Source organism: Mytilus trossulus, chromosome 1 (genome assembly GCF_036588685.1).
Source record: "Mytilus trossulus isolate FHL-02 chromosome 1, PNRI_Mtr1.1.1.hap1, whole genome shotgun sequence".
Taxonomy (NCBI): Eukaryota; Metazoa; Mollusca; class Bivalvia; order Mytilida; family Mytilidae; genus Mytilus; species Mytilus trossulus.
In genome coordinates this window covers 12,963,720-12,986,712 of record NC_086373.1, presented here as the reverse complement: position 1 = coordinate 12,986,712, position 22,993 = coordinate 12,963,720, and the positions used below count along the sequence as shown (strand labels likewise).

General features: G+C 30.8%; 1 protein-coding gene across 3 annotated transcripts in view; it reads left to right on the top strand.

The window, feature by feature from the left end:
• Positions 1-20,536, top strand: part of LOC134715557 (ATPase family AAA domain-containing protein 2-like) — a 45,929-nt gene extending 25,393 nt beyond the window's left edge. Inside the window, exons 14-25 of one of the 3 annotated variants that reach the window (XM_063577823.1) lie at positions 461-611; positions 1,369-1,555; positions 3,071-3,256; positions 3,982-4,117; positions 5,522-5,560; positions 6,598-6,794; positions 7,336-7,495; positions 8,322-8,444; positions 9,255-10,153; positions 14,152-14,209; positions 15,282-15,529; positions 18,047-20,536. In XM_063577823.1, coding sequence (XP_063433893.1) covers positions 461-611; positions 1,369-1,555; positions 3,071-3,256; positions 3,982-4,117; positions 5,522-5,560; positions 6,598-6,794; positions 7,336-7,495; positions 8,322-8,444; positions 9,255-10,153; positions 14,152-14,209; positions 15,282-15,529; positions 18,047-18,082 — 2,420 coding nt within the window. In that variant the 3' untranslated portion in view covers positions 18,083-20,536. Of the gene's footprint in view, positions 1-460; positions 612-1,368; positions 1,556-3,070; positions 3,257-3,981; positions 4,118-5,521; positions 5,561-6,597; positions 6,795-7,335; positions 7,496-8,321; positions 8,445-9,254; positions 10,262-14,151; positions 14,210-15,281; positions 15,530-18,046 lie in introns of all 3 variants that reach the window. The other 2 variants (XM_063577802.1, XM_063577812.1) reach the window with 2 other exon arrangements.
• Positions 20,537-22,993: the final 2,457 nt, after the last annotated feature.

Here is a 22,993-nt window from a genome sequence, read left to right as displayed (position 1 = left end):
TAAAAGTATCATTGCAAGTAGACGTTCTTATTTATAAGCCTTAATTTGTGTCCGATACAACCACTCTATGATGATATTATAAGGCTTTCAGTTTGGAAACCCTCTTTTCTCTCTGGTTGTTCAGACTTTTTTCAGGTATTATTTCCGACTAGAGCGTTGTAGAATAAATCTTGATTATAAGCAGTATTCTTAATTTTAGATTTCTACAAATTTGATGTTTTCTTATAAAATGTATTAGTAAACCCTTGATAATTGGATTAGCAATGTATGAACATAATTACATGCGTGAAATTAAAGTTTAATTTGGAATCTTACAGCTAGTTTTATATGTATTTCTGGAAAGTGAAACATTCTTGTTTACAGCAAACAATATGTCAGTTTATGATTTTTTTGAAATTTTTATTTGAAAGCAAAGCAGGGGAACCAAATGTCTTAGTTCACAGCTGTATATATTTTTTAGCCACATCTAGTCAGCAGGAGTCAAGTACTAACTTGTTAGATCAGCTGGACAGTGACGAAGATGAAAATGCACCTAGTATATATGAAAATAAGGGTAAAGGAAAAAAGAAGAAAGAAGACAATGAAACAGAAACATTTTTAAGTTTTGCAAGGTAACATTGCATTTGAATGGGACTATATTCCAAACAAACTGATAGATTTTTTTCTGTCTTTGTGAAAATGCTTTTTCCCACCCAAAAAATCTTATTGTGTGCAGATCTTTTAGAGGCAAAGCTCTTCTATATGACTAGAAAGAAAACTAAATGAATGACTTTTAGAATAAGATGCAGGAAGAAAACATAAACTTGAAACTTAGTACACATGTTTCTCTTAACATAGAAATGTAATAGATTCAAGATTTGGATAAAGGTATTTTAAGGTAGCTTATAATCAAAATTCTCATCAGCTTGAAACTTAGACGAATAGATATATGTGCCAATTTAGCATTATGGATAAGATTTTTGTTTAGCATAGAAATGTGAAAGTGAGAATGGGACATTATGTCTTATGAGGAGATATTATTGTTTATGAATATACCTTGGGTTGAAGTCATAAAATTTGCTCAGTGCGCAGAGCACAAAAATCATGAAATCCAGCATTTTAATTGGTTGAATTTCGAGTACGAGTACAAAAAACTGATTCAAAAGTTTTATGACTGCATGGAAATCCAAGTCAGGTTGAAGATGCTTGCCAAACAATTGACTTGTAAATTGAAAAATGAAGATTTTTTTTTAAACTAGGTGTCCAATTATTCATGTAGTCTTGCTGGTGTTTGCAATAGTTTAATTTTCAAAGCAATTTCTACAATAAATGATGATAAAAATGATTGTTTTTCACTTATGATGCAGGATTTCTTTTTATATTAAACAGTTATGCCAGCAAGACACCAACAACACACAGACCAAGAATGTTATTAGCTGGCCAACCAGGACAAGGGCAGACAACTCATTTAGCTCCAGGAATTCTTCATAACATGGAACAATTACCTGTTCATGTTCTTGATCTTCCCTCACTTTTTGCAGTCAGTACTAAAACTCCAGAAGAATCATGTGCTCAGGTAACTCTTCATAAGATACAGATATTGTATCAAAATTAACAGCATATGCCAGACGCTATACAAATAATAGTTGAGTGCCATTATATTATTGTAGGCAAGACATGTATTTCTTATTATCTTTATACACAGAAGTTAACTTTCCAAACCTCTAAAAAGAAAGAACTCCAACTGGGAAAGGATTTTTGTCGAGCCTGCTTGACATAGGGATAGTGATCTGGTGGGGGCGGCGGCTGTGTCAGCTAACTTCTTAAAAGCTTTATTTTTAAGAAGGTGGAAGACCTGGATGCTTCATACTTTTTATATGGATGCCTCATGTTACGAAGTTTCCATCAGTCACATGTCCAATGTCCTTGACCTCATTTTCATGGTTCAGTGACTACTTGAGTTTAAGGTTTTTTGTAATGTTAAATTTTCTCTTATTATAAGTAATAGAATAACTATATTTGGTATGTGCGTTCCTTGCAAGGTCCTCCTGCCTGTCAGACAGTTTTCACTTGACCTTGACCTCATTTCATGGATCAGTGAACAAGGTTAAGTTTTGGTGGTCTAGTCCATGTCTCTGATACTATAAGCAATAGGTCTCTATAAGCAATAGGTCTACTGTATTCAGTGTTCGGAAGGACTGTAAGGTATACATGTGCAACTGGCAGGTGTCATCTGACCTTGACCTCATTTTCATGGTTCAGTGGTTATAGGTAAGTTTTTGTCTTTTGGTCTGTTTTTCTTATACTGTATGCAATAGGTCTACAATATTTGGTGTAAGGACTGATTGAAAGGTGAACATGTCTAGCTGTCAGGTGTCATCTGGCCTTGTTGGTCTCATTTTCATGGTTCAGTGGTCAAAGTTAAGTTTTTTAGTTTGATCTTTTTTTTAATACTAATTGCAATAGGTCAACTATATTTGGTGTAAAGAAATAATTTATGATCTATGTCAGTCGCACAGGTTTTATTTGAACTTGACCTCATTTTCAGGGTCCATTGCTCAGTGTTCAATTTTTTTGTGTTTTGGTCTGTGTTTCTTCAACTATAAGCAATAGGTCAACTATATTTGTTGTATGGAAGAATTGTAACTTATTAGCTGTTCATGCCTGCCTGGCATGGTTCATCTGACATGACCTTGTTTAGTTTTCTTGGTTAAGTTTATGTGTCAGTTGTAATTACACTTTATATTAAGGACTATGAACATAATATCAATGATCAGTAAAGAAGGTGAGACATTTCAGCTATGTACTCTTGTTATTATTTGGTGGAGTTGTGAGCATTAACTGGCACTCATCTTATCCACCCTTCTTAAAATTTACAGATTTAACCTTACAGAGTATGTTGAATTTCATCAATAGTTTTTAGCTTCCTTCCTTATATTTAAAAAGCTTTGCTTTTTAAAATAACTGGATTTTTTATCCAACCATTTATCAAATTAAGCATTTGAAATAAAGTGGTTAAATCTCCTTACAACACAACCTTTTAATGTTATTCAAAATTGTAATTGATGTTTATTTGTTAATGTAATTTTAGGTTTTCCGTGAGGCAAGGCGTACTGCACCCAGTATTATTTACATGCCTGATATCGAGCAGTTATGGAGTGTTCTAACTGACACATTACGTGCAACATTTATGATGATGTTAAATGAGTTAGATCCAACTGCACCAATTCTTCTTTTAGCAACAAGTGAATGCCATTACAGTATGCTTGGGGAACAGGTAATAGCAATTTATATATTTGTTTCATATTTGTATTGATTTTTTTTTTCCTAACTTACCATGAAATCTCTTGGTGTTGTTTTTTTTTTACTTTTGTGCATGTAAAATAAATTTTCACACAATAAAAAAAAACAACCACTGTCTTGCATTTATTACCAAACAATTTACTTGTGTGAATTGTAATTCAAAAGTTTTCTCCACTATACAGATTTGATGGAGACATGACTTTGCTCTGAAGTCAGTATCGGTACGCCTGCAAATTTGTTGATTTTTAAAAAGTTTTAAGCAACTGAAATAGTCAGCAAGATTATGTCATGGATTTCAGCTGTGTATAATGTTTCTTTCCCTGGATATGTATTTACTTCTCATCGCACAACTATACATGTAGATACAATGTAATTCACACGCATTGCCTCATTAGTGGGAGGAAAATTGTATTGTATTTCCTCAATAGTTTCTTACTGAAATTGGTCCTACAACTAGAAATACCTGATATCTAGGCAACTAGTTAATTTTGTAAAACAATTACAGACTACCAATTGTAAATAAATTGTAACATACTACCAAAGATTTGTTTCAGCACTCAAGTTTTGTATCTCAATTATATCAACCAGAAACCCAATATTAAGTTTTGAATGATATTATATACCTTGACTATGACCTCAGGTAGGCAGGAGGATGAGGTGCACAATGTTTTGGTTGTTTACTTTGTTTTTATTTTGCAGTTGACACATATCTTTGACGCCAACTTTAGCCAAGTCATTAAGATGGCTTATCCATCAGAGGCTGAAAGAAGAGAATTTTTCATAGATATATTGTTAAATCAAGCAGTGCAGCCTCCATCTCAAAGGAAGCAAGCTGGTAAGCTTTTTTTGAATGGAACCTTGTTTTGGTTTTGAAAATATTCATATAAACTGGAATAGTCTAGGGATTTTTCATAAACTACCACAAGTGTTAAAACAGTTCCCTCAGATAATGGATATTTCTATTTTTGAAACCTCAACAAAGCTAGAAACAAATTGTTTTCAATAAAAGATATATACAGGAATGTAATTAATAAGTTGAGTTTAGGAATTTAAACTTTTATAGTTTTATTTTGTCACGTTTGTAAACCCTCATTTTAACGTTAGTTATACCAATATAAATGAAAGAGAATCAAACCAGAACTTTCAATTTCTAGAATAAAACATTTTTTCTAACCTGATTTTTGGGTTTATGTGACTGACAAAATATAATTGGTTGAGAAAAAATAATGTGGTGGAAAGTACCCAATTTTGATGATTTTGCCATTTTTCATCAATTTTACCTATTTTTGGGCTATTATCGTGAAAAAAATCACAGTTCCTCAATGAAACTTTTTTTAATACTCTCAATAAAGATGAAGTGGACCAATCGTAATAAATTAAACTAAAAAAAAATATAGGTAGGTGTTAAGAAAGTTTTATCACATTTTGATGCTTTTTCATGTCAAATGTACCATGTTGTCAATTTTGTAAATTTGTGATTTTTCTCTGTTTAAAGAACACAATGCGTAGTATTTCATCTTCCTTCTTATAAATGATTGAAAAAACACATATCTAAGAAATTTGAAAAGAAAAAGTTACGGGATGTATATGTTTCTTGTAAAATCATTTTTTGTACCCCTCACCTATTTTCTCAAAATTTCAGCTAAAAAGACTGACTTGATTAGTAATAAAATTTGAATATATAATTACTCAAAAAGTACTTATTGGAAATTCACAATTCTTTCACAGAGTTAAGTTGAATTATAATAATTATCAAATTCATTGCTATTTTCCACTTGCATCAAATGTTTTGGAAAAATCCCAGAACAAGATTTCAATGAGACTTAAACGTCAGAAGAATACATCCTTAAGTGATTGAACATCAACTTTTCAAATGAAATTGATAATGGGAAATTATATCAGCAATGACATGATGAGTTTGTAAATCATTTGGTGAACAATTATTTTTACAGGAGTAATGTCCTCTGAAATATTAGTTCTATGAGTTGTCCTATTTTTATAAAATGTCTATCAACGGTTTATCGGTGTGCCCCAAAAATCTTTACTACCAAATACTAGCAAAGGTTGGCTTATACTTAATAGTCTATTTTTTTTTTTTAACTATTCTGCAACATAGGACTAATGGCTTATGCTGCTGACTGTTTATATTGATCAGCAATGTCTTACACAAATTTTAAAATTAGTGCTGATCAATTTAATTGTGATATAACTTTTTAAGTTAATTGAAAAAACTTTACAGATTTTCAGAATTCAGACTGTCCAAATAGTTTTGGTAGAGGTAGCTTTTTAGAGAACTGTTAAATTTGCATGAACAACTTAGTTATGTTTGAGATGAACCGATGAAAAAAGTGTTTTCTTAGTTATTTGTTTCTTTGTATGTAATTTGTTAGTTACAAAAAAGCATTTGAACAGAGGATCCTTTGATGCATGCTTATAACATAAATGTTTGTCAAAATATGAATTTTTTTAAACTAGTCATTTCACGCATCAAATCCTCCACTTCTGAGGATTTCTGCAAACTGAAATATTTGCAGATGTTTTTATTTTAAATAAGTCAAAATATAATAGTGCCTGACAAAATTGTGTGGAGTAAATGAATATAGCCTTAAAATGAATAAATAATTTAATCAGTCAATACTTCTAGGTAAAATGAAGTATTTTGTGAGAGTACATTATTGGCTCCAAAACTTTTACTGATAACTGATAACAGTCTTTTCTTCTAAGATTTTAAGTATAATTTTTTGGCTTATGCAAGTAGACATATATTTGATGTTTTGAAAATATTGCCTTTAGTTTTATATTAATAAAAAAATAGGTTTTATGTATAAACAAATATTGATACTGTATGTCACCACGGCATGAGAATTTTATAAAAACTAAATCTGAATTAAAATCAGGTAAGTATTATTGAACTCCATAATCACTCCTGTTACTGTTCATTCAATCTATACACTAAAATCTACAAAATTGTGAATTTTATTTTAAACAGTCCAATTAAAATCTATCTTACCTGGATATATATACAAACCATGAAGCTCCAACCCCTTATGTTCAACAGACTGGATTTGTTCCCCCCATTTTAGTTCAAATATACAATTGTGTGATTATATGTGTTCATGAAATAGCACTTATACTTAATTCGGAAGTTTTACATTGTTGAAATATTAGTTTCTTTTGGAAGGTTTACGTTGATGAAGTCCTTCAGTGACAAGCTGAAAGTTGGCTAATTAGTTCAGCTTTTGCAATATTAATTTAAAGGTTGAATTATTAGTAAGGAAGTTAGTGCTTGTTTGTAACATTATCATTAAATTTCAGCAAAAAGATTTTTAGAAATTTTACCAAAGGCTGCACCACCAGAACCAAGGAAATATTCAGCAAGGGAATTGGAGAAGATTTATGAACAAGAAGAAACTACACTCAGGGAATTACGTCTGTTTCTCAGGGATGTTCTCAACAAATTAGGCAGAGACCGAAAATTCCATCTCTTTGCTAAACCTGTTGACACAGAGGATGTAAGTTGCTTTGTTGTAATACCAATGCAATTTGAAATGAATAGATACAAGATGTTTTACTGAAAATTAACTGCCTCAATTTCACCTCATATTTTCACAAACATATTAATTTTCTGACATAGGAAAATGTTAAATGATGTCTACTGCCAAATTCTAATATTATGCAGAAATGACCAATAACTGACAAAAAAGATTTTGTTATAACAACATAAACAAAATGGCAGAAATCCTTTTGCGCCAATTGATGTTTTTGAGGTGTGTCAATTGCACCATATATATTTTTTCAAAGCAATCAATTGTGCAAATACACACAATTTTCCTGTACACATATTAATAATACATAATAATAAAATTGGATACCTTTAGTATATATAATTTATGGAACTTTTGTTGCTTAACAAATCAAATGTAAGGTAAGTATACGATTGCATGGAGCATGAATCAATAGTAGTTTTATAAGTACTTTACCAGAAAAGTATCTTCTGAACAGAATTTGTCTTTCAGACGTATCTAGTTTAAATAAAGTAAATATATTTTGTAGGCTCCTGATTATTATGAAATTATTAAACATCCTATGGACTTAGAAACAATGATGTCAAAAATAGATCTACATCGCTACCAAACTGCCAAATCATTTCTTGATGATATAAGCCGTATTTGCTTAAATGCTTTAGAATATAACCCAGATAAAACTCCTGCAGGTGAGTAAAAATTTTGAACAAAGCTGTTGGTACACCCATGGTGTATACAGTAACATATTATGAATTAAGGAGATTTAAGGTATATGTCAGCAGGACAGAACACCAACAAAAGAAACCTGGATCATTCTAAGATAGATTGTGTGAAATTTCTTTATTTTAAAGAATTTGTTTAGTCATTATGAGTTAAAAGACAACAATATTTCATTACAAGATCTAGATTTCCTTCAGACATAGGTTCATTTAACTTGACAACTTTTCCTGATTCAGTGCTCAAAGTTAAGTTCGACCTGTTTTGAAGATTCCATAGTCAATCGGTCAACAGTATTTGATGTATAAAATATAAGAAAGGTGGTCATGTCCATCTGATAAGGTTCACTAGACTGACCTCATATTCATGCTTCATTGATCAATGTAAAGTTTTCATGATTAGATTCATTTCTCTGATACTTTAAAAATGGTAAAAGTATTTGGTATAGAGAATGCTTGTAAGGTTGGTATGTGTCTGTCTAGCAGGTTTAACCTGACCATCTGACTCCACATTTCATTGATCAGTGATAATGATTATTTTATTCGATGTAATGCCTGCAGCAAGATGAAAAAATTAAGCAAGTCATTTCAGTCTGTGAACTTTGCTTATTTTATTTCCATGCAGCTGTAAGATCCAACACCTCAAGATTGCTTCACCATCCTCTTCTCCTTATAGACATATTAGGAAGAACTATCTTGCATATTTTTTCTTATGAATTTTTTGCTTGATGTATAAATAGCATGTGAAAAAATCCAAATATTTATCAAAATAAATTTTTGAAATTAATTTTTATGAAAGGTCGAGCAATCAGACATAGAGCTTGTGCTTTGAAGGATACAGCTGAGGCAATATTAAAAGTAGAACTTGATCCTGAGTTTGAAGCACAGTGTCAAGAATTGGTTAATTCAAGAAAGAATAGAGGTAGGTTCTCAAAGGATGTATATCAAATTAACAACAACACACAATGACACAACTGTTTAATTTGAAGGAGTATTAAATGCCCATAAAACAGATTTGTTGTTTTGTGTATAATTTGTGGGATAAAATAAAGATTTGTAAACATCTAAATGCCTTGGTCAGCTACAATTACAATGAGAACAAATAAAACAGATGTTTTTCTAGACTATGCCATCCGTCTCATAAAAAGAAAAAGAAAAAATTTCCAGGCAGAAAAATAAGAACTAAGTGCAATTATTTTCATATTTGAAATGCTTGTAGGGTATATCTGGAATTTCTTTATTTTTTCATTATTTTTGGCTTCAACTGGACCTGCAACCAGATGTCATGGAAGTGGTCAGTCACTCAAGTGTATTAACATTAAACTTAAAACATAAAAATAGATAGCCTATGGTTGAGGGAACATGCATCAACCTTGAAATTAATATTGTAAAGTTTACCTTTAAAAGTAAGAAGAGATATTGGAGCCAAATAACAGTATTTTGGGTAAGACTGTCTGATGCCAGTGATGGTATGGGTTAAAATAGTCTGTTTTTCTTCTTCTAAAAGTTTTTTTAAAATTGCTTTCCATATATCAGTTTGTGTGATTAAAATTGTTTTTCTTCTTCTAAAAGTTTTTTTAAAATTGCTTTCCATATATCAGTTTGTGTGATTAAAATTAAGATTTTATCTAAAAGCATATTTTCACTATACATATTTTTGGTTTCTCTTCAGTGACCATGGTAAGATACATCCTTTTCTTACCTTTAGAGATTTTCTTTTATTTACTTTCAGGTATAGATCCACAACAATCTGCCCCAAACTTTTACCATACAAAACCATTGCAATCCACATCTACATCTTATAAGCCATTCACAAGTAATCCTGATAATAGATCAAGAACAAGTCGTAGGTTGAGAGGATTGGATATAGAAAACACATCTCCTTTAGAACATGTAGAAAAACAATGGGCTGCAGAAAAAAGTATAAGAAAGGGATCACCAGAAAAGACACCAGAAAAAAGAGACAATTCTGCAAGTGATGGTGAAGCTGTAATAAAACAGCTTACATCTTCAAAAAAGAAACAGCTTTCTTGTAGAAAAGCATTTTCAGGTGATGACTGTTCAAGATCAGTAAAAAAACCACTAGCTAAAAAAGATATATGGGGAAGTTCAGGTTACAGGTCAAGGAGAAAAAAAAGAAATCCATTGTCTGCATCTCCAAGTAAAGATTCTCAGTTTTCAGATTCAGGAGTGAAGGACTCTAGATTTTCAGATACAGATGACTATGATGTGTCCGAAGTTATTGCTAATTGCAACTCATCACCTGTTTCAAAAACCTCAGCGAAATCACCTGAACAGGAGGAAAAATCTTCAGGGAGAAGAAATTCTGTGTCCTCAACAGGGAGACGAAGCTCAATTTCAAGTAGATCTCGTGACCGTTCAAAAGACCGGTTTGAATCACCTCATCGTCAATCTTCATCAAAATCACCAACACGAAACACATCAGGGAAATCATCAGATAGAAGGAGATCAAAATCACCTGATCGACAATCAACATCAAAAGAATCAAGTGGACATCCCACTCTAAAAAAACATACACCATCATCTCAGAAAGGGGGTGAAAAGAACTTAGAATTATCTGTAGTAGTAGAAAACATATTGCCAAATAAGTCAGGGAAAATGTCACCGAGGGTAGGTACAACTAAACCAATGGAGACAGACAGTGGAATCAGTAGTTCCGTTGATAGTAATGGAGATTCTGTTGATAGTGTTGAACATGCCAAGTTAATAGCCAGTCAGGTAAAACTTTTGAATTCTTCAACCTCTGTCCAAACAGAACATCCATTATCATTAAATGTATTGCTGGATATGGTTTCATTTGCATAATTTTCCTTGCTTGCTTTATCCTTGCTTGTCATCATTTCATAACAAAACATTTTGTTTTACTCCTAGTCCTGAGGTATTGTGGTTCTTTTCTTCAAGATCACATTACATTTGCTGTTTTGGTGATTAATTGGCATGTTTTCATTTTAAAGGGAGCACAGGTAAATGTAAGAATAATTAAAAATCAATATACTGTGGATTCAATTATTTTCATGGGTATCAATTAATGTGAATTGAGGAAAACTAGCAATTTTGTGGATATTAGGTTTTGTTGTTTTGCCAATCTCTACATAAAAAGCCCATACAAAATTTGTAATTCGTTAAACATTTGAGTTCATATGGTTCACCAGGGAAATTCGCTAAAATTGGTAACTAACGAAAAATAATGAATCTACAGTAAATGTTGAACAGTTTCTTTTCAGTATAGAACAACATGTTTTTGATATTTTTCATATTGAGGTAATGCATCCTGATCATTGTATCCATTATATTAAATGGCCCCCAAAAAAACCAATTAGGTTAAGGTGGTACCTAACACTACAGGGAGATAACTCTGTAAAGTCAGCTAAACGTTTTAATTACGTTCTGTTGTAAAAGGAAAATTAAGGGGGCTTGCGGGTCTAAATTAATTTTTTTATTTAATATAGGATTTCTCTATATTTTTCTATAAATTAACTTTATCTTATACCTAATGGAAAAATGAAATAAAAAAATGGGGTCACCGTGCATTTACGCTCACAATCTGCCTTCGAAAAAAGCATACATTTTTGTTAATGTCCTTTTTTCTGTTGAACTAATAGGAGAAATATCGGTAATATCGAAATCAAAATATAACTAAATTACAGAAATTGGTTAAATCTTACAATTATTCAGTTTATGTACAGCCTATTCGAAAACAACAATAAAAAATATAGGTCACCGATGAGTTAAAAAAGATATTTCATTTTTAGAGCCAAAAAAATTGCATTTTTGCACCAAAGGGAGATAATTTGAAGCTTTTTCAATGATATTTAAATTTTAAAAGTCACCTGGGGTCAACATGTATTGATTTTTTTGAAAAATTCTTGTACCATAAGATAAAGTAACAACTACTAAAGGAAATTAATAAAATTTGTTAAGAAAAATGAATGTTTGATTTTTTTCTGAAAATCTTATAACCGCGAGCCTCCTTAAGCTTCTCAATCATCAAAATTTAATTTTAGTGCAAGTGCTGGGTACTACCTTAAGGGCATACGATACAGTTACAGGGGAGGTAATGACGTTGCTAACGTAAAATGTTATTTTCGCGATGTCAAACTGTGAAATATCGGGAAAAGGTGCATTTTTCGACTGATTCTTATCATTCAAACTGATTTGATTTGAAAACGAGTCCATGGACCCCTATTTTCCAAACATCAATTTGTGTCATTTTGCAGGGAGATTATGTGACCCAAATTTGAGAAAAATGTAAATAGAGGATTTTTTTTAATTTTGATAAATATGCAGCAAAAAATGACATTTTTTCCTCAATTCATGAACATTTGATAAGATATGAGTTATTTCTGAATTAAAAATGCATCATTTTTTATGATACTTATAAAATACAGAAATAACCAATTATTTAACAAAAAAACAATTTGTGTTTATCTTTTATAACAAAAAAGTTATGTCTTTTCGAAAAAGAAATTACGGCCACAAATCTGAATTTTGAGCAAATATACAAAATTTCGACCCCATTTTACTCAAAAAGTAGCACATAAAGGTATATTTTTTATTACATATTTGCATTAATCAGGTAAAAAATAGCCTATATGCAAATTTTCACGAACTTGTAAATACAGGATCAAAACTGTATCATATGCCCTTAAGTCAGTTTGAAACATTGTGTCAAGACACATAAGTTTTATTTTTACTATAATTATATAAAATGACATAATTTACCTGTGCTTATCTGTAAAATGAATGCTTTCAATGTAATATTAACCTGCTTGCAAACATAATCATGAAAATGATTAAGTACTGTAAAATCAGAAATTAATGCCTGCATGTATTATTGTGAAATTTTAGGAATGGACTATAAAATGCCAGATAAATTATTGCTGTTTCAGGAAAATCTGTTATACAGATTTATGTATGTATATATGTTATCAGAATGCAGTCACATTTTGATGAGAATCTTACATATCACATCATTTGCATTAATTAAAGTCTCACAATGATTTCTGAATTTACAGTATTGTCTGCAAATGTAGTAGCCCTGGTCTACTGTTATCTTTAAATTTGATCATAAAAATACTTTGCCAATTTTTATCAATCTTGATTGCAGTTACCTTGTGGGTGCATAGTTTCAAATTTATTTTCCATCTGTCCGACCTATGATTATGGTAGCTGTTACTACTGACAAATTGTAGTTTTAAAATCTTACAAAAGTATCTATCATTGTCTGTAGCATACATCTGAAATCTGAAAATAACCCAACTATTTATCTTGTAAATTTTTTATAGGATTTACAAATGTTTATTCTTAAACAGAATTAATAATATTTTGATGAAATCTTTTGGTTGTAAAGAAAATAAGCAGCTAAATAAAGAATAATCAATGTTTTATACATGGATGGGAGACTATGTAAAACTGAGAATGGAAATGGGGAAATGGGGAATGTGTCAAAGAGAAAAACCCAACCCAACAACAATGAGTTCAATGAAAATGGACTCGCTAAACTAAAAAATATAAATGAACTAAAAATTAAAAAAACCATACAAGACTAACAAAGGCCAGAGGCTCCTGACTTGGAACAGGTGCAAAATGTGGCGGGATTAAACATGTTGTGTAAGATCTCTATCCTCCCACTATACCTGTATAGCCAATGTATAATTAATAAACACAGTAATACACACAGTTAAACTCAGTTTAAAGGAAATCTGAGTACGATGTAACAAAAGAAACTATTTAAGCAAAATGACAATGATACATAAATTATATCTAAACTATCTTCTTATAAGTATCTCAAAGGTGTATAAGTAACAAACCAATGTAAAAATGTAGCTATTCCCTGTAAGTTTTTATGTCAAAGTTCAGTTCTCCAATACTGTGGATTCATTTATTTTCGTGAGTACCATTTTTCGTGGATTATTGAAAATAGCATGATCATGGATATTTAATTTCGTGGTTTTGATAAAGTCTGCATACAAGCCTATAGTAAATTTGTTATTCGTTCAACATTAAATTTGTGGTTCACCTGTACACACAAAAGCCACTAAAATTGGTATCCATTGAACGAATAATAATGAATCCACAGTATAACTTGCAATCATTTACTTGTATTTGTAACAAAAGTTTTGACCAGAAGATAAAGTCATATGAGTTTTCTTTATTCAAATGAAAAGCTTCACATTTAATTGAGTTCCAGTATCAAAATTAATGAAATAATTAGATAATGCAAGTGTTAAGAAAGGTTTGTAAAAGTACATGTATATGTTTAAAAAGTTGTTTCTTGTTGAGCAGTATGCATTGTTATTAAAAAAAATTGCCTTGTTTTTTTTCTCTTCCAATTTGTTGTAATATAGTTAACAATAGTTAAGCTTAATAGGATATGGTATAAACGGCAAAAGTTTATGAATGTCTTGTTCAATTTCCAAGGACAATTTATTTCAGTTGTTAATTTTTTATAGGAGATATTTTGATGTTAAAATTATAAATATTTTTGTCATAAAAGTTGATAACAAAAGATAGGGTTGCTGAGCAATAGGAAACACATTTATTTATTTTGTTTTTCAAGTTGAGTGATTAAACTTGTTATATGTACATGTTTTTATTTTTTATTTTAGAAATTGAATACATCTCAGGAAGCTGCTACCTCAAAGCAAGACAGTGAAGATGAAAAAGGTTTGTTAGAAAAAAAACACTTTTATTTAGATATCTACCATATGTTATAAAAGTCGGCCTAGAAACGATATCAGAAATAGGGGAAAAAGGGGTTGTGGAGGGATGTTTATATCACATTAACCCACAATAGGATGCATTATGATCAACCATTTCTGATTCTTTTCCAGCAGTGATGTTGTTGGCAAAAGGGAGACCATTCCATGACCTTTAGGTCTTAGAAATTAATATCAGAATGTTCTGTGTTCGATTTTATTTGTAATAGAAGTTGGAGTTCAATTGATTAAAAGCATTGAACAACACTTTCTCGTTTGAAACTGGTGTAAAAACCTTCCCACACTGGCACTGATGGGTCATTTTATTATTCTAGTGGGTTTATCTTATGGTTTATGAGTCAATGATAAGTTTTTGTGTTACCTGTTGTCACTTTCAGAATATATTTCAGTTATCATAATATCAATGAAGCAGAAGGTATATATTTCAATATTTCTATTCTCCTGGGTACATATTTAATGATTGATGGACTAATAGCTACTGTAAGTCCATCTGCAAATGTTTCATGCTTATTCTAGAGGATAAATTTTAGGAAGATGCCCAGTAATCTTGACCAATCTTTGCTCTTGCTTTTAAATGCAGAGAGAAGCATCATATAAGAATTTAAAGTTCTTGTTTGTTCAAGTGGGGAATACTACTTATGAAGTGGAAATGGGCCTGCTACTATGAGACCAGACACAGTGTAAGCAAATATTCCCAAGTTGTGTGCAAAATATTTTCTGTAAAACTTGACCTGAAGTATTATGAGAGTCAAGGGAAGTATACACCACTAATTGATAAAAACTATATTTTTGAAAACCAATACATGCAAGTCATTGCAGAGCAGTCAACTTGTCTGTATATATATATATCTTAGATTTTATTCAATTCATTTACTAGATTTAAGAATTAACTTGCAAGAAATGTATCAGTTATTTTATGAATACAAATGTTGTTGATTTTATACATGAATAAATATAATAATGATACAAAAATAAGCATTTAGAATGAAAGTATTTTTTTTATTTTTTTTTACCAATAGTTACATCACCTAAATTCAGGGCTACAAGGTCACGCCTACAAACAGAAGATCATGAACATGCCTTACAGATTCTAGAGGAAGAAGCAATGCCAGTTGTAGTTGACTTAGAACGTTTGAATAAACTTCTAGATAATACAGTTGCATTGACAAAGAACTACAGAATTGAGAAGTTAGAGAAATTGTACAGTCTTTATAGTAACTGTATTTATTGCTATCGACAAGACCATGATAAAACATCAATGATTGAAGTAAGTGCTTATTTTTAGAATTTTGTTAAAAATAGAATGGTATATTATCAGATAATATTATATTGCTGAAATGGCATTTATCACCATTGAACAAACAAGATGCATCAAAGCTTTTGTAAACAAGCAGTTCTTTTAAATCGCTTTAAATTATGAATTAATGTATATGATTTTACATCAGTGTAAGAGTCTATAATAGTTAGGCCAAATAAAAATACATGGTCGACAAGACCATGATAAAACATCAATGATTGAAGTAAGTGCTTATTTTTAAACCCCCGACCCATTTAATGTTAATTTATTGCTATAGACAAGACCATGATAAAACATCAAATCTTAACAAATCTATGAATTTTATATTATTTTAATTCACAAACTCATATATGTGTGGTTCCTAGTGTTGGATAATCGGTTGAAATTACCAACCGATTATCTATTACAATCGGTTGACAGCAACCAACCGACTATCGGTTATAATCGGATCATAACACCTTGCCCTCTTTTTTTAAAGGAAATCATGCATTTAGTCTCATTGTACTTGTCAAATGTGTATATCCATATCATTGCAGAGTTTATATATTCATATTTGATCTTTTGTTTCCATTTCATATTCTGGCGTACTTACTACTAAATTATAATTCTGGTACCTTTGATAATTATCTATTTAGCAGTTAAAACAATGAATTAATTAGAATCAAGATTCATATTGAACATATTTTATCTCATAATTACAACATTAATTACCAACAGTGACACTAACATTTCTAAATTTCTAAAATTGGTGAAACTCACAAAAAAATTTCAATAACATAGCTGTATGAACATTTGAATGCTTCAAATTAGGAAAGGATATATAAAGTTTTTTTAACTTTTAGAAATTTAAAATTAACAGAAAAAAATAAAACAATGCATTTGCATTTTACAGTAAACGGGTATTAAGCCAATGTCTGATAATTCGTGTAGAACGCTTTTATTACTTTTGTAATCATTATTTTCTTTCAATTGTGTCATTCGTGCGTCTGAACTTATAATTGCAAGAATGCGGAATCTTTACATAGTTGAACCGTATCCGATTCGTGATTCTTATATTTATATAAATGGCGGACAAATTTCTGAAAATTTACAAAAGTAAACGATGTTTGGCAAACAATCTGGAAAGGAATACTGTGGATTCATTATTATTCGTTTGATACCAATTTTCGTGGATTTCGTGGGCACAGTCAAACTACGAAATTAAATATTCAACGAATGATAACTTTTCTATAGGTTTGTATGCAGACTTCAGCAAAACCACGAAATTAAATCTCCACGAATATGCAAATTTTTCTTAATCCACGAAAATTGGTACCCACGAAAATAAATGAATCCACAGTATGAGGTTTTTGATGCTACAAATGGATAACACATTAATAAAAGGCAACTTGCAACACGTTTTAATAAAGCAACGGAATTATTTTGTCTAAAATCAGAATTATTTGTACGCTCTCAAGTAACAAGTACCGGTATTGAAAGAAAGTATTTCATACAAAGTTATTAATCTTAAATACCATTTCATTAATCTGCAAATGCTTTTTGTCATGTTTATAAAGAAGGAAATTAGTTATTTCTTTAGTTATAGGATGTTTGACATTGTTACTGTCATCGACTGATATTTTTTTTGTTAATATTGTTTGACTGCGCATATGAAATGCAAACAGTAAATGGTCCGGAAGTTGAAAAGCTCAAAGTCCGGAACCTTTAACGACAATCGATTGAACAAAATCCCAATCGATTATCGACATCGCCAGTCCCAACCAACTGATTTCCGACTTATTCCGATCATTGGAACAACACTAGTGGTTCCAGTTACATACTTTTGAAAAATAGGGTCGGTCGTTCGGCAAATATTATTTTTTTTTTTTCTAAATTTAATTTTTAGATTGTAAAAATCCGGAAAAAAAATTGTGTGTTTACCAAAATTGTTTCCGGTATTACACACATCAATACCGGAAGTCTGCCATTTTAAAAGCATTTGGTTGCAAAATAAAGACAGTCATTTACAAATTGTTATGAATTCTTGCATTTTATCAATAACAGATACTTCGGTGGAAATTCAGATGACAGAAATCTACGAATTTTATATTATTTTAATTCACAAACTCAAAATTTGATTGTTTGAAATTCACATTTTTCAGAAATGAAAAAAAAAGTTCATGGGTCGAGGGTTTAAACTAGGGTCGGTCGGGTTACTGGACCACACATATATTTTTATTTGGCCTTAGAAATTAACACATTTCATCAGCTAGGTCAGCTATATTTGTTACATAGAATCATGACAAGTCATGGTCAACAAAAATCATTACAAGTCATGGTCAACAGACAGTGGTCACATTAAAATACAGATCATTTTACAAATCAGTGATCATGGTGATTCTTCATGAAGTAGCAGGTCAACTTTATTTGGTGATTTTGATTGATTGTTGATTAATGAAACCACTATTGAACCATTTATAACTTATATATTCTTTTTTTTAATTTTAGGAGATGGAAAATATACTACAGAGACAGCTTGTATGAAAGAAGTTGATGCTAAACTATATGAAGATTGCTGGCTTTATATTCTAACTGTTAATGAAATTCATTTAAGATTTAATTTATTATTGGATAGTACTATTTATTCTGTGCAGTATTGAAGAAGTTTACAACTAGTCCATATTTATTTTAAATGTGAAAAAAGGCTCTCAGTTGAGTTGAGTGAAAAATTCTCTATCAAATTTTTTCTTCATATTTGTACAAATTGATGTTTATTTTTTCATGTGAAAAGTCATTGTCGACTTTTTAATGGGTGGAACAAAATGTTCCCTTTTTTTTAGATTAAAAAAAGGGTACCTGGTAAAGATGACAAAACCAATATTTCCAATTATTATTTCCCCTGATGAACCATCTCAAAATTATTTTTTTTAATTAAAAATCAGTTAGAAGATCCAACAAGTTAAAATAATTTAAGACTAGAAAATCAGTAGCTGTAATGAAAGAACATTTTTGAGAGATAACTTTTGAAAGTTACACTGGTACAGCATTTTTCAATTAAAATGTTTTTTTTCAGAATGAACATTTTTTTCAAGGTAACTGTTTGAAAGCAGAAAGAGTTTTTCCATGTTGTTACATTATTTACTCAAGATATTTTGTTACATGGTCGTGAAGTTTCAAGAATTTGAGAGACAATGACATTTCACGTAGCAGAAGACACATGTATTTATTCTCAAAATTTGCATTACAAAAAATACAAATCAGTTTTTTTTAGACATGTCATAGGGTTACTGAAAAAACTATAAAAAAATCTAAATATTAATTTCCACACTTGTTGCAAAATTCCTTAAAAGTTTTGGGTGTTTCTGAATTATAAAAAAAAATGACATTAAATAGTTTTATGATTTTCTGCACAAAAGGCAAGTACATTTAATTAACTATGAACCCATTACTAATATACCTGAAGGAACAGGTGTGTTTGGGATGATAACATCTATTTCACTCAGATTTTTACATTACCTTTAGGTTAGGATGTGATATATAAAAATGTATCAAATAAGGTGTCTAAAGAAGGTAATTTTGTCACCAAAAATTAGGCTCCTGTAAACGAAATGTTTTGTTGCAATTTGTTCTTGTGTCCAAATCTGTATAAAGCACAAAAGAATATATGGAGACTGATAATGCTCACCACTTAATGATATGTGGCAATTGATTGTACATGAAACAAGGTTAAACTGAATGCAAAATTGTAGCTATAATTTTATTTTTTTATGAAAATATTTACAAATTAAAAAAAAGAAATAAAACTTTTTACAATTGATTTATATTCTATCATAAGTAATTGTATTATAATTACCTCTTTTGTTACTTAAATGAATTAAATGTAAATAGAACTATTTATTAGATTTTTAATTCTGTTTCTTGAATAAGAAAGATAATTATTCCTAATTGCTGAATTTGATCTGTAGAGAACAAAAACAAACAATTTTATTCATGTATTACAACCTTATTGTCAAAGTTTGAAAAAAACCCACTAAATTTGAACTCAGGTAAAAGATATTTCTCAGTAGCAATGCTGACAAATATTTAATTAGCTCACTTACAGCAGAAGAATTGAAATTTACAAAATACCATGCACTTGTTTAACCCCTTCACCACCATGTTCATATTTATACAAGCATATTTACAATGTTTGGATGTCTTTTAGGGTTCCTTAGACATCTAATCATCAATAATTCAATTTTGGATGTAATGCATCTTCTGATTGGCAGACATTGTTTTGTTTTCAGCTCAAAGACATAATTTTTTCATGGTTTACTTGGGTTTAAAATGGAATTTAGAATTAAAATAAAAGAAATGACTTATATTCCTTTTCGTCTATTGAAAATAAATTAAAAATGTGGTGCACCCTTTAAAATAACCCACTACGCAGGTTATTCAGTGTGCACCACATTTTTGATGTTATTTCTTCATAGATAGAAAAAATATTAGTCATTCCTTGAATACTTAAATAAATTGATTGCTTCGTTTCACTTATTTATCATTTGTCATAGAATGTTATGCAAACAACCATCAGGCATTTATTTACATCAGTTAATTTTTATTTTCCCCTATTTTGCACAAAAAGGATAATAGATTTTGTATAAATGTGTTGGTAGTTTAGGGGTCTTTACAATTTTATTTCACAACGAATGTACAGCTTATTTTACAAACATGTAGTTAATAATTTGAACAAAAATTGTTTATGGATTCATCTGTTCATGAAATCTTATATGGTAATTACTTAAAAGGGTGTGAAAATCACAGGTTGAAAGAATTTACAAGCTAACATGATCACAATTAACTATATACTTCAGAATATGACAATGTACATTTTCACATCATATTTACATTTTGTTTTGTTTTATTTTACTCCAAAAGTTACAAAATATATTTTCTTGTATAGTGTACATTTAATTTAAAACTATTTAAATATTGTATAAATAAATTATTACAAAAGTTTCTTTGATTTTGTCTGTTTTGCAATACGGATAAAAGTAGATGTAGGACAAACATCAATCAGACAGCGACCCAACATATGGGTAAGAGCAAAATTGTCAACTACATTGGTCTTGGCTAAACCATGTTATGTATGTGGATGAATTTGGTGAATGTCTTAACATGTCTCCCATCCTGACGTGATAATAGTTCAAGGTTGACGTGGTTGATATTTATGAAACTTGTCTGTCCATACATTATCAGATCTCTTGCTACAAAATAGCAGGGCTGGGGGTTTATATTTTTTCTTATTGCTGTCTTGATTGCAGTCTTATTTTGATACATGGTCACAAGGCGGGTATGGTGAGTGATATTTGAGCTTATAGTCCTTCTTTACGCCTATATCATTATGCTCTGTCGCTCAGAAATTCTCGTATCAAGACTTCAAAACAAGACCAGGCCTTATCAGCGATGTCACAATGTGAGGAGAAGTTATCAGCGACGTCACAATGCGAGAGGAGACGGTATCAAGCTTGGTTTCGTCAAGCTAGAAACTGTCTTAGGGAGAGGAAAAAAGACCATTAATAGAACGATAACAGATAATCGGGGTTTCTACGTATAGATATCGTAAAATATCAGCCACTCGACACAATGTGAAATTTTTTAGCTCATTCGCCAAAAAGGTTCACATTGTGGCTCGTGGCTGATATTTCACGATATCAATGTGTAGAAAACTCGATAACCTATACTTGCTCATTCAAGGCTCCTGAAATTTGAGATTGCTCATTCAGGTTCCTGATATTTGAGCTTGCTCATTCAAAGTTCCTGGTTTAAGAAATTGTTTCTTCATAACTTTTCTTAAAGTTTCTTGGTACATTTGTAGTTTTTGTCAAAAAGATAAAATGTACGAAGCATCTAGGTTTTTTTATGTATATAGCTCATGTAATGAAGTTTCTCTCAGTCATATAGCCATTGTCCTTGACCATGTAATGTCAGTCAGATTTCATCCCCTCATTTTAACGGTTTATCGGTCAATGGTTTTGGACCATACGGACAGTGATCCGGTGGAGGTGTCAACTTGCCACTTAAAAAAACCTTTATATTTTAGAAAGGTGGAAGACCTGGAGGCTTCATACTGGATGCCTTGTCGTCAGTCATATATAAAAAAAGATGTGGTAGGATTGCCAATGAGACAACTCTCCACAAGAGACCAGATGACACAGAAATTAACAACTATAGGTCACCATACAGGCTTCAACAATGAGCAAAGTCCATACCCCATAGTCAACTATAAAAGGCCTGAAATGACAAATGTAAAGCCATTCAAACGAGGAAACTAACGACCTATTTTATCTACAAAAAAAGAAAAAAACAAATTTGTAACACATCAACAAACTACAACCACTGGATTAAAGGCTTCTGACTTGGGACAGGGACATACATATAGAATGTGGCGGGTTTAAACATGTTAGGGGGTCCCAACCTTCCCCTAACCTGAGACAGTGATGTAACAGAACAAAAAAAATGAACTATAAAAATCAGTTGAAAAATGCTTAACTCATCAGATGGATACAAACAGAAATACTTCTAACAAAAACAGAGTGGATTTGACTATCACAACATCAAAAATATGTCCATTGTCCATTCACTTACTATTAAAAAAGAAATCAGATTTTATTTAATCTTAATATCTATTGTGAGTAATAGGATAACTGTATTTAGTATGTGTACCTTACAGGGTCCTCCTGCCTGTCAGTTTTCATCTGACCTTGACATCATTACATAGATTAGTTTACAACTTCAAGGTTAAGTTTTCGTGGTCAAGTCCATATATCAGATGCTTTAAGCAATAGGTCTACTATATTTGGTGTATTCAAGGTTTGTAAGGTGTACATGTCAAATTGGCAGATCTCATCTGGCCTTTACCTCATTTTCATAGTTTAGTGGTTAAATTTATGTGTTTGTGTTTTTTTTTGTTTTTTTTAATTTTTGTTTCTCAGAAACAATAAGCAATGGGTCAATTATATTTGGTGTATGGAATGTTTGTAAAGTGTACATATATTTCATGTCTGGTTTAATTAACCTTGACCTCATTTTCTTGAATTCTGTTTTAACATTAGGTTAATGGCATACTTGTAGTAAATCTTTGTATATAGGAATATCAACATCAAATCTAATGGTCATTAAAGCAGGTGCGACACTTCAGAATGTGCACTCTAGTGTTAAGTGTTTTTTAATTACCATAAGCAATAGCTCAATATTTGGTGTATTTAATAATTGCAAGGTGTACATGCCTGTCTGACAAGATTCATCTGACCTTGACCTCATTGTCATAGCTATTTAAAAATGTTAAGTTTTTGCTGTACTTTTAGTTAAACCTTCATCATTAAGACTTTCAACATAAAATCAAAGGGCGAGTAAAGCAGACCAGATTTCACCATGTGCACTCTTGTTAAAATTATTTGATAATATGTAGCTTTA